We start from the raw sequence: 12,619 nt of genomic DNA, 5'->3' as shown, positions 1-12,619 counted from the left end.
TTTGCGTTGTTTACAAAAATATTATATATATTTTTTTATATTTCTGACATAACTAAATGCACTATTCAATAAAAATATTCTTCCATCAGCTAACTTCTCTTTTAAAAAAATTAATTAAAAAGTTATATAAATAATGGTTGCACCCCCCCACCCCACCCCAAAACTGATCTCACAAGTTTTGCTGGATCAGCTTAGGAGAACCAACACTTTGACACTTTTGGGAGACAGCGGGTGAAAGGGGATCGGAAACCAGAGAATCCCCCGGTCACCCATCTGTCCTTCTAAAGTTACATCTGCTGCAAAAACCTGTTTCTATGGGGGTAAGAAAAAGGAAAAAAAGTTGCTTTGCACTTTTTTTTTTTTATATATATATATCAAATGACACTGTGAAAGATCAGGGACCCAAATGCATTCTTGTAGTAATTTTACAAAAATGAGCAATTTAATTGAATTGCACTGGAGATCCAGCGATGTCGTGGTAGAATCAGCCTCTGGAAAAATCCAATTTCATGCAGCTGGAATATAAAGCAGTTTAGAGGACACTGCCCAATGTTTTATAGAGGACTTCAGGGTCTGTTGTATAGGGTTTTCTGAACTCACATATGGAGTAACAGAAGCAGAATCTCCTGCTCCATGGGTTAGTTCAATCCCAACACACATTATCACCAGCAGAAAACCCAAGTGAAGCACCTGAGAGAATTTTGAGAGGGTCTGACATCTTTTCTACCAGCTGCTACTTGTTTCATCCTACTCAAGCTCCACTGGATTTTTCCAGAATGAGGCTTTTCCCCGCATTCGTTCTTCAAAGATAAGGCAAACATTGGAAAATGCTGGAACTAAACACCCCCCAACACCCAACACGCATATAACATGGTGGGGGGAAGAAGAAAAATAACCCACATGTTTTACCACCCTAGGTCAAAAGGCCAAGAAGACAAGTTCTCCTGATTTCAGAGTGTTAGTATATTTTATACACTGCCTATACATTTAACACATGTGCCTCGCTACTATTTAGTTATTTATATTTTTTTTTAACCACAGGAGAATAAACCTTGCTATTTACAATATATAACAGGCAAGTAATCTATCCACATTAACATAAATACAATTTGCTTTTTTGTGTGGGTTTTTTTTGTTGTGGTTTTTCTGGTTTTGTTTTTTTTTGTTTGTTTTTTTTTTTTTTTAAATACTTACAGAAAGCATCCAGGCTTCAGTGCGTGAGTTATAATACACAGAAGAGCTCTTTCACTCAGTAGTTCATTCACTCTTTGCTGCCTTCCTCTAGTCAAGCTTTGACAGTCTGTCTTTTAGCCCACCCATCTCTCTCTTCCCCCCGCTGCCAAACACACCAAGCTACCCTATCCCATCCGACTCAGGCATTTTCTCCACAACAATATTTATGCCCACACTGCCTTTTCTTCTACATCTAGGGACTCATTCTCCTCTCACACCAGTGCAATGTGGAATTACTCCAGCGAGGTCAATGGAGACAGAGACACCAGTGAAAAGAAGGAAAATGAGGCCCATGGTTTAAATATAACAATAATTAGTAATAATAATGCACATAAGTTGCAGTCGATTCTTTAATTAAGAACCTTTTTTGTTTTGTGTTGTTTTTTTTTTTTTTAAAGAGTGGAGCCAGAAATAGTAATTCAGACCCAAAAATTCTCACATTTTGAGCAAGTCTGGATCTGGCCTTACTTTGGAGGGGAAGAGCTATTCTATCACACACACACAAATGTAACAGTGACTTCGCACATATGTGTGAGAGACAGGGGGAGAAACAATTTAACATAATACCACATTAAAACCATTTACTAGGTCCTTCTGAAGGGCTTTACAATAAATTAATGTTCATTCAATATTTATATATATATTTATGTGAAGGCATGTGTGTATATACACACACATGCTGAATAATAGGTTTCTAGTCAGTTTATTTTTTAAATCATTAGATAAGCTGCTTGTGGGTGACTCTCAAAGCGGTGCATCTCCCAGAAGCTGCGAGACCTTCTTGCGAACTCCCTGCGTTGTATGCACTGCTGCACATTTGCTGTTGTGGAAGGGGCAAACACCGTATGTGGGTTCCTCCTTCTCCAGCACTACCCCAACCGCCAGAATTGTACAGCAAATAAGCAAACAGCAAAAAAAGAGACAGTAACTTCACTTTGCAGGACCTTAGTGCTATTAACAATACCATCCTGTCCATCCCCATGTTCACACCTCAAGGTTTCATGCCAACAAGCCAGGCTGGACTGCAGGTATTTGTTAAATATATCTTTTCTCCTCCCAGTAGATGCACATGAACAGCTTAAATATTAGTGGCTACTATTTTGGGAGAAAAAAAAAAAAAAAAAAAAAAAAAGGAAAACTAAAACCACCTTGAAATATAATGGTCCATCTTGGAAAACTGCTCTCTTTTTGCTTGGCTAACATTTACTACCAGTTGAAAAATTCCAGCCAGCTTTCCTCTTTTGTGAACCAGATCAATGACTTACATAGAACTGGTGGAAATTGCTACTACTGGACAGTCAAAAATTGCTACCAAAAATAAAACAAAATGCCCTCTGCTCTCCAATGTCTCCTTAGAAAGCTTCTTTGAGGCATCCACTGGCTGCTTCCAATCCACTTTCATATGACTGAAGAATATTGTTGCATCAAGTCCTGGATTGCAAATATCCTCTTCAAACAAAAGAAGAAATGCTGAAGGTTGTCATCTATTTCACAGCGTCAGAGCGATCTACCACTGCAGTCAATTTGTGGCTTCTCTGGCCACTTGATAGTTTGTCGTTGTGTCAATTGATTGTTCTGAATCTGTTGGTTACCATTTAGCAGTTATATTTTTTTAAATACAGTCCTCAATCTAGTGGTTAAAAAAAAAAAAAAAAAAAAAAAGAAAAAGAAAAAAGAAAAATCTTAAGGTCATAGGGCTTACACACAGCTTGTGTCATGTACCACTGCCATGGTTTAGAGTAAATGGAATGATGACCTGGTAACAGAAAAGTCAACTCCTCCAGAGGTCTGATCCAGTCCAAAATGGCTGTTATAAAATGCAAGACAGCACTGTGTTCCAAGATGCCCTTAAATTTCTCTTGTCCTACTCAGAAATATATGTCCAAATTCAGCTGGCATAAGACTTGAAAGTTCCAGTTCAGATTTCTGAAGCAGTTACCACAGGGTGAATTTGATCAACAAGAGGTGGAAAGAGGACAAAAAAATAAATCATGCACAAAGTGAAAATAAAATTTAAAAAATATCTAGTGGTTTTGTTAAAAAAAAAAAAAAAAAAAAGGCAACAATAGTGCTAAAGAAACTGCATTTGAAGAAACCAGTTGTAAAAAAGAACACATGATTGGACTGAAGGGGACAGGCACGTCTGGTTTTCTACAGTCTTCCCAACTTCTTTCTTGGATATATTTCTGTTTGCAACATGGTGGACCCAACATTTTTTGAGCTGTATTTGGTGATCAATGCACGTGGCTATGGAGCCATCGTTAAAAGCTAACCCTCCCAGTGGGTCTTTTTGTCAGAGCCTTGTTTGCTCAATGTGCAGAAACTCCCTTAAAGGAGCCATCAGGCCTATTGCTGCTTACCCTACACACATCTCTCCAGTTTTAGAAGGGGACATATATGACCACTTCCTGTACCATCACATTTGAAGCAGATTTTTCTTTCCTATCTGCTTATCTCTCTAAGCTGCTGGGTAAGTTTCAGGAATAAAGTAGTATAGGTTATTTATGACAAAGAGAATATACTAGCCTAGGAGTTCATGGAGGGTTGTTGGAACAATCACGATGTTCCAAGGATAAATGATTCTTCAAACTGTGTAGACTAAGGTGAAGGTCAACTGGTGTCTAACCCCAGTGTGACAGGCACTTATTTCCACATAATTGGACCTCATTAAAATTCAGTCTATGAGAAAACAAAACAAAACAAAAACAAAACAGCAACACAGCTGGGTCACCTGTACCCTACAAAGTGCTTATGTCTCAACATAGCTTTCAGATCCCAGAAGGTCAATCAAACCCTGTTTGTCTCCATATGCAGTTCTTATAGATCGCCATCACCCATCACCAAGGGTTACCATCGAGCAGAAGACACGTCAGTCTTTGCAGGTATAAACCTCTTCTCTCTGGGTGCATTGCTTGCATTCCACATAGCAGCACCAACGGACCTGGCACTGGCATGGACGAGTGACCACCCGACTCTGTGTATTGTGCCCTCGCCCACAGCAGATGCTGTCACAGTTCTTGTCTTTGTAACATTTCCTTCCCGAAGTCCCAGGTGAGTATCTACTCATCATACAGAAGCTTGGGGAATCGTCAATGTAGACAAGATCCGTAGTCCTTGGGATTTGATCACTGTGACCAGGGATGGACTTCTTGGGTGGGGAGATGTCTCCTTCTCCTGTGGCCTCGTTGGTAGTGCTGCCCACTTTGAGTGATGTCTCGTACTTCTGCTTCAGCTGCTTCCCTATTTCATGGAACGGGGAGAGCTGCCTCCAGCACGTTCGAACAGTACAGGATCCGGATACTCCATGGCATTTACAGGTTGTCTCCACTCCAGCTTTGATGACCTGCAGACACACACAACCCAAAAATAAAATCAGTTATGGGAGAAAGCCATCAAGATACAGCGAAAAAAACAAAACATGCTAGAAGATACTCCTGGAACACAAAGTTGATGGCAGTCAAAAACTACCCGTTGAAAGAGGACAGAAAACACATACTACAAGAAATATTTGATTCAGAAGGGGTCCCAGTTATGATAATACAGAATATGATATTTACCTGCTAGGATAATGCTTTATTGGCTAGTTAATTATACTAGTAAGGCATACAAAGGCTGTCTGGTGCTGGCACTCATTTATGTAGACAGAGGTTGGAAGCTGTGATGCAACTAAGAGGTCAGTACATGTTTTAGCGCTTACTTATTTTAGCAAGAACAAGGAGATAAGATGTAACAACCATGGAAGAAGTTGGTTTAGTGGAGAAAAGAGGGAGATTGCTGCTGTAACACACACAAACACACATGTTGGGTGGCACATGCTCCAGAACACGAGCGTGGAGGGTAGGAACTTTCTCCATACCGCATCACATAGGATACCACCATAAACTCACACAGCTCCCAACTAGCAGCACAGGCTCAGTGGAAACATGGTTAAGCTATGTTGTTTCCACCACTAGCGATGAGGTATAGCATCCCACCCATTTTGTGACTGAGCTTCATGGAGCTGAAATATATATGTAGTTCTCAGGAACACAGCTCGAATTCACCTTCACCAAAACCAGCAGCTCTAAAAACATCCAGGTAGCTTCTGCCTCTCCATCCTGTGTTCAGGATCCTATTCCAGAGTGTAGTAGTATGTTCAAAAGGACATGTCAATTTTCTTCTGCTAGCAATGAAGAAGCCTGCATGTGTTTTTTAAAACAAAAAGATTCATTGCTTGCTGGCCACACACGTTTGATAAAGCGCATTTTCATGTAGGATAAAGCCTAAGGCTTCCTCATTCTTCTCTGTGTCCTCCCTTTCTCTGAAAAATTAAGATGTGAAGAAACAAAAAACAAGACACCCCCACCATCTTCTTCAGAGAGAGATTCATACCTGGGACTCCTCTATGGGCAACATGAGAGCAGACGTATTATTTGGACAGTCGCAGATAACCTGCATTTTGTCCACTGATTATAAACAGATATTTATAGTTCTAGTCCTCCCTCCCTGTCCCTTCCCCCAAAATAGGTTACATTTGGACTTTAAATGTGTAAGGTATAACCACCCCTTAAAATAGCAAGTTAGACCAGAGTTTGTTTTACAGAGCTGCCTCCTGTCAAAGTACTACTGAAAGTGCCCTTCTTTGGGGGATCTAAGGTATTTAAAAAAGAAAAAAATAAATCTTCCTCCTCTGCCCATTAGGGCATCTGCCTATATTATGGCCTCACGACAGCAGAGAGCTGGCTCCAGTCCATTTCCTGACCATCCAGTTCCTAATTATTTGGCTGCATGAGTCCTGCTGAGCACCATGTGCAAATGTGCAATAGGTCATGGACTCAGAATTGGGGTTTGGTCCAATCCTGATATTACAGAGATGTTTTTAGAAAGACAATATGCATAATACGGCCTTCAGCAAAGCCTGGCCAATGGTCACACTTCATTCCTGTGACAGCCAAGACCTTTTCAAATGCAATCCAATAATACACAGTAGCATTCAAACAAGTGATGGGTTACAGAGAGAGATGTGTTACTGCTTATAGTACTCAGCTGGGCCGGCTTGGTCAGGGGTTGTCACGCTCTGCGTGCCAAAGTGTCTAGCCAACTCTGCAAGAAATCCCACAATGTTAGACAAGAGCTTACAGAGCATGTTTCAACACCAAAAAAAAAAAGAAAACTAAACCCCTCACCCATACTATCCCTTATGTAAAGTCACATTTCACTGGTTGTCCAGAAGTGAGAGCTGAGTTCATGTGAAACAAAGCTCCTGTACCTGATTTCACACCCAGACCATCAGCAAATTGGGCAGAATTGCTCGGGTACTTGCAGAACGGCTGCACACTGCAGTCGTTCATCAGCTCAGCCTTTTCTCAACCCTCTCACCTCCACCAACCCATTTGCATCTGCTCCACCTCGAACAGGAGACAACCACTGTTGAACAGGAGATGAGAAAGCAAGACAACAGCAGGAATTGGCTCAGATGGTAGACCCACTCCTGTGCAGAGGCTTGACTGGATTCAGAGCTGGTTGAACACGGCATAGTCATGAAACACAGGAAGAGAACCTGGAGACAGGGCTATTTTTGACAGTAGCCACCTCTCCAGGGCTCAATTGGAAAGCTGACATTGCCAGTATTGTGTATATATACGATACATATATACACAGCATATTTAAGGTATTCACATTGGCTGGTAGATATAGAATCATAGAATGGTTAGGGCTGGAAAGGACCTTAAGATCATCTAGTTCCAAACCCCCTGCCATGAGCAGGGACACCTCACACTAAACCATGCCACCCAAGGCTTCATCCAACCTGGCCTTGAACACTGCCAAGCATGGAGCATTCACAACCTCCCTGGGCAACCCATTCCAGTGCCTCACCACCCTCACAGTAAAGAATTTCTTCCTTATATCCAATCTAAACTTCCCCTGTTTAAGTTTTAACCCATTACCCCCTTGTCCTGTCACTACAGTCCCTGATCAAATAGTCCATCCCCAGCATCCTTGTAGGCCCCCTTCAGATACTGGAAGGCTGCTATGAGGTCTCCACGCAGCCTTCTCTTCTCCAGGTTGAACAGCCACAACTTTCTCAGCCTGTCTTCATATGGGAGGTGCTCCAGTCCCCTGATCGTCCTCGTGGCCCTCCTCTGGACTTGTTCCAACAGTTCCATGTCCTTTTTATGTTGAGGACACCAGAACTGCACACAATACTCCAAGTGAGGTCTCATGAGAGCAGAGTAGAGGGGCAGGATCACCTCCTTTGACCTGCTGGTCACACTCCTCTTGATGCAGCCCAGGATACAGTTGGCTTTCTGGGCTGTGAGCACACACTGAAGCCAGCTCATGTTAAGTTTCTCATCGACCAACACCCCCCCAAGTCCTTCTCTGCAGGGCTGCTCTGAATCTCTTCTTTGCCCAACCTGTAGCCGTGCCTGGGATTGCTCCGACCCAGGTGTAGGACCTTACACTTGGCATGGTTAAACTTCATAAGGTTGGCATCAGCCCACCTCGCAAGTGTGTTGAGGTCCCTCTGGATGGCATCCCTTCCCTCCGGCGTATCAACCGAACCACACAGCTTGGTGTCATCGGCAAACTTGCTGAGGGCGCACTCAATCCCACTGTCCATGTCACCGACAAAGATGTTGAACAAAAAATATGGCACAACACAAATGGGAGATACAAATGCTGATGGATTGGCAACTAGCAGATGGTAGCAAACCTTCAGTCAGGAACAGGTGTGTAGGTTTAGGCACCTGAATCACACCATCAAGCTTGGGTTGACTTAACTAAGGCATATGAGTTTAAATGCCTACATTTGAGAGACACCTCTAAATCGCAGCCTGACTCAGTGGAGCCAAATCAGACACATGCACATGCTCCACTGAGTAGCTCTTCAGGCTCCACCGACTGACCACATCTCTACTTGCTTACACAAGTCTAGGGACCCACCTCACACAGAGGCACTTCAGTTTAGATATCTTAACCTGCAAGGAGAATCCCACATTCTGGGACTAATGCAGCTGTCTAAATATCAGCATCTACCATTATTTGTGGTACTGTAAAACACTGCTTTTCACCAACTGCCCCTGCAGGACCATAAAAGTCTCTCAAAGGGTACCAATGCATATATTTAGGTAGATGAATCCTATTCTCCTTCTGTGCTTAAACAGTGATGAACAAAGCCCCTAATGACTCCCAGCTCATTCTTTTCCTGACTTACTTTTAGCTCCTCGTTAAGCAGTGGCTAGGATAGCTTAGACGTCATGCACTGGTAGACCAAAGCATAAAAGGTTTCCATTGTCCTCATTCTCATAAATGCATCAGTTCATGAAATCCAGCATATGGATTTTCATATGGCCACTGTGCAAGTTTGGTGCATCCCAACCGCCCCATAAACCTTCTCCTTGAAGCATAGAGAAGGGCTCAAGAATGTTACGAGGCAGCTACAGTGAAAATACTAGAAAAATTTCTTCCTCAGCCAGCCTCCCCTGCTGCTGTCAGTCACGATGCAGCTACTCAGGGTGATGCACGATGGAGAACTGCTGCCTACAGGCCCCTAACCACCCACAAGCCAAAATGAATCTTGGCAAAGCCCTTCTGTTTCCAGTCTCATTCTCCAGCTTCCACAAAGACGTTTCTCCTCTTGATGCACGCTCCTGTCAGAGACACTTAAATCCACCTCATTCCTCCAGGAAGCAGAGCAAGACTTATTCAAGTCAGCAGGTTGCTTGGAACAGTGTCAGAGAAACCTTTTCTGGCTGGGCCATGGGACAAATGGGTAAATGTCTAAGTCATGCTTTCAAATGTGGAGGGGTTCACAGGGTAGAATAACTTAGCTTTATTACCAAATGATTTTAGAGTACCTAAGGCAGAATAAGACTTCATTATTAAAAAAAAAAAAAAAAAGAAAAAAAAAGGCTTATTTCAAGAGCCAGAAGTAGCTCCTGTTTTCTTTTAAAGGCACATCACAGTTCAGAGCCTAATGTGCCTCCATCCTACATCGACCTGAACTTCTCCTGAACACCCATGGCATCACCACTTATTAAATAACTGCATTGCATCTACAGCAAGATAAGTGGCCACATGAATGCTGATGAAGCTGCACCTCAAATACGGTGTTCAGTTCTGGGCCCTTCACAGCAAGACAGACAGTGAGGTACTGGAGCAGGTCCAGAAAAGGGCAAAAAGGCTGGTGAAGGGTCTGAAGAATAAGTCTGATGAGCAATGGCTGAGGGAACTGGGGTTTTTTAGTCTGGAGAAGACTCAGGGGGGACATTATCCCTCGCTACAACCACCTGAAAGGAGGTTGTAGCAAGGTGGGGTCAGTCTCTTCTCACATGCAACAAGCAATAGGACAAGGGGCAACAGCCTGAAGCTGCACCTGGGAAGGTTTAGATTGGGTATTAAGAAAAATCTCTCCGCAGAGAGGGTTCTCAGGCATTGGAACAGGCTGCCCAGGGAAGTAGTAGAGTCACCGTCCCTGGAAGTATTCAAAAACAGTTTAAATGAGGCCTTCAGTGACATAGTCTAGTGGTGGTCATTACAATCCTAGGGCAATGGTTGGATTTGATGATCTTACAGGTCTTTTCCAACCTAGCTGATTCTACGATTCTGTGTCATCACAGATGTGAAGCAAAAGGCACTACCTTAAATCCAAAGCACAAAATATTTCGTGCTCGCTATGGCTTAAATACCCCATAGCTACCACATGTCAGCAGAGCTATAGTAACTCAGGAGTAACAACACATTTGAATCCTTATTATAGCATATGCTGTAGAGAGCTTCTAAGCAAAATGCAATTAAGAAAACTAGTGGGTCAGGGATAGCAACATACTGAAATTATGTCCTCCCACTCTCCTCTGAACAACCACCTGGTCTGGCAATCTCACAATAAGAGAACAGTTTGGGAGGAAAATAAAGCTCTTTGAGCAAATTAGTTTGTTCAACTTAGGAACACAAACTGCCATTGATCTTGTCGTGAGAATACCAAATACTGACAAAGGCACAATGAGGAAAACAATTATGATAGAGCAAGACTGAACAGTCTTTATTGGTACTTGCTGCTAAGAGGAAATCAGATAGCACCACAGGAGCGCCTGCCCAAATGGCTTTACAAGAGCCATAGGGAAAAGGGATCACAGCAGAGCATTGCTATGCAACATGTAATCCTTCCTTACAACAATGGCTTGCTACGAAGCTCAGACTAAGTGCCCCCATAATGATCATTCTCAGACATGCTGCAACACACAATTTCTCAGTGTTTCAGATGAAACACCAAGGACAGATTCCCATTCATTCCCAGCTGGGTCATGGGGCTCTGGCAGTGCTTTTCAGACAACTCTTGTCTGGGCAGCAGCAGTCCAGAGCGGACACACAGCCGTGGGAATTCCTCAGTTATAGCCCCGCTGTCGTCATGGCTGGTCTGCGGCTTCAAGGCTTCAAACCATTCGCTATGGTTTGGGGCAGAGGAGGGAGCAAATGAACCTGCTTAGAGTCAGGTCATCCAGGAAAAAGCCTGCCCTCATCTTGTCTTACTTCAGAAAGGTCTTTGGGATGCTTCTGTACAAATCAGATCTCTTCCATCCTCTAGGTACATACCCTTTTTCAATTTAAAAAGGCTTAGTTATTCTCTCAGTTCAAGTACAAATGTTTGGACAGCAGCCATGGTCCCCATTTCTTTACAGGGCCCAAAGATCAGACTTGTTCCTTAACACTGGCCATTGTCCTTGGTTGAATTATAAAAGTTTCACACATTGTTAGAAGTTTTCTTTTTCCTTCCATTTTTCTCTTTTATCTTGGTGTTTTGTTTTTTTTTTTTTTTTAAAAAAAAACCAAAAAAAAAAAAAACCAAAAAAAAAAAACAAAACACAAAAACCAAGCCTTTCTGACCCTGGTTTTTTCAGAAGTTCTTCATTTCCACTACCCTTTAAAAATATGAACACTCAGATTTCAGTGAAATATGCATTAAAATAAATTTAAGCATAGAATAACATAACTCTATTTTAAATTGATAACTTTTAGAAGTATTTTTCCCACTTCAGTATTCCTAGAGTGCTTCACATACTAAAAAAGCTCCACATAAACAACTGCAATTACTTATGGGACACTGCAAGCAATTTTTTCCATACTGTTGATTTCCAGGCCTTAGAAAGACTTTGCCTGAGCCAATCTCAGCATGAAAGGAGGGGAAAACATAAAGAGCATACTTAGACATTCCTACCTGTCATAACCTGGTGCAATTAATACTGGTGGTGGCCCTGCAAACTGATCTGTACACACAAAGTCAAGAGCTAGTCTCAGAGAAGCTGCTATTATACTGAGGTACAAATAAAACCCAGCAAAGTGTGATGCTAGATTTCTAACTGCAAACATACCCCTAAAGAAACTGCCTAGAGGATGCATTTTATCTCCTTTTTTCCATGCACCAACTGTATTAGTAAGCTCATACAGATTTATCTCAAAAAAAGAGCAATTATTACACTTTCTGAGGTTATAGAAAAACAGAGGTATTAGCACTTAAACTTGCTGGTTCAACAGTTCTGGAGCTTGACCGGAATTATGTTTGCTAGTAGGAACCATAAGAGACAGGATGGGCAGTGCTTGTAAACACTGCCTCTGCAACAGGAGACCAGATTTCTAGTCTCTGCTTTGCTATGCTTGTGTGTGACCTTTAGTAAGTCACTTAATCTTTCTGGGTCTCAATTTCCCCTCTGTAAAATGGAGATACAGAAATGAAGAGGGTGGTATGCTCTGATAACACGTTATGTGATAGCTCATGAAGTTCCTCAGACAGATGATAGCTGGGCAAACATCTACCTGATATGGAAAGTCCGTCTCCAGTGCAGAAGGCACGTTCAGCCTTTGAGATAGATCCCTGCCAGCACCGCCTAAGGGGAAAAGTCATTCCTTGCATGGACTTCCAAAATAAGTCAACAGCAAGAAAAAGTCCATGCACCTCCCACTGTCTTCTAAAGAGCATCCCACATGGTTTCAGAGATGCAGGTATAACCTGCCTCAAGACAAGTCTGGACTTGAACCCTACAGCAACGAGAGTGACAGATCCTCCAGGAATACACACATTGTCTGTGCAAACCAAAACATATGGGTTGATACTGTGTGAATACAATTAAGGAAGCATCATGAAGGGAACCAGTTTCAAAGGGGGATTATTGCCTAAAGAGATACCTTTGAGGAGGGAGGAATTTTGTTCTTCATTTCTGCCCTCTCATAGTTGTGCACTAAACACTCTTGGCTCAGAGGGAGACTGTGGTTATAGCCCTGACTTCAGGGTCCTGAAAGCAAAGGCTCATTTATGTCTCTCATTCTGGAAGAATAAAGGGAAAAGGGAATGGGAACATGACAATTTTTGTTCCCTTGGGTAACAGCAGCCCCCTTTATTAGTGCCCCTTGG

At 42.4% G+C, this 12,619-nt stretch overlaps 1 protein-coding gene across 1 annotated transcript in view; it reads right to left on the bottom strand.

Moving 5' to 3' along the window:
- Positions 1 to 4,102: 4,102 nt before the first annotated feature.
- WNT9A (Wnt family member 9A) overlaps positions 4,103 to 12,619 on the bottom strand; it is a gene marked incomplete at both ends in the record, with an annotated part of 51,941 nt that continues 43,424 nt past the window's right edge. Inside the window, one exon of the mRNA XM_080610759.1 lies at positions 4,103 to 4,576. Coding sequence (XP_080466885.1) covers positions 4,103 to 4,576 — 474 coding nt within the window. The remainder of the gene's footprint in view (positions 4,577 to 12,619) is intronic.

This window comes from Psittacula echo (genome assembly GCF_963264785.1).
Source record: "Psittacula echo genome assembly, chromosome: 2".
NCBI lineage: Eukaryota > Metazoa > Chordata > Aves > Psittaciformes > Psittacidae > Psittacula > Psittacula echo.
This window is presented reverse-complemented; position numbering and strand designations above follow the sequence as displayed.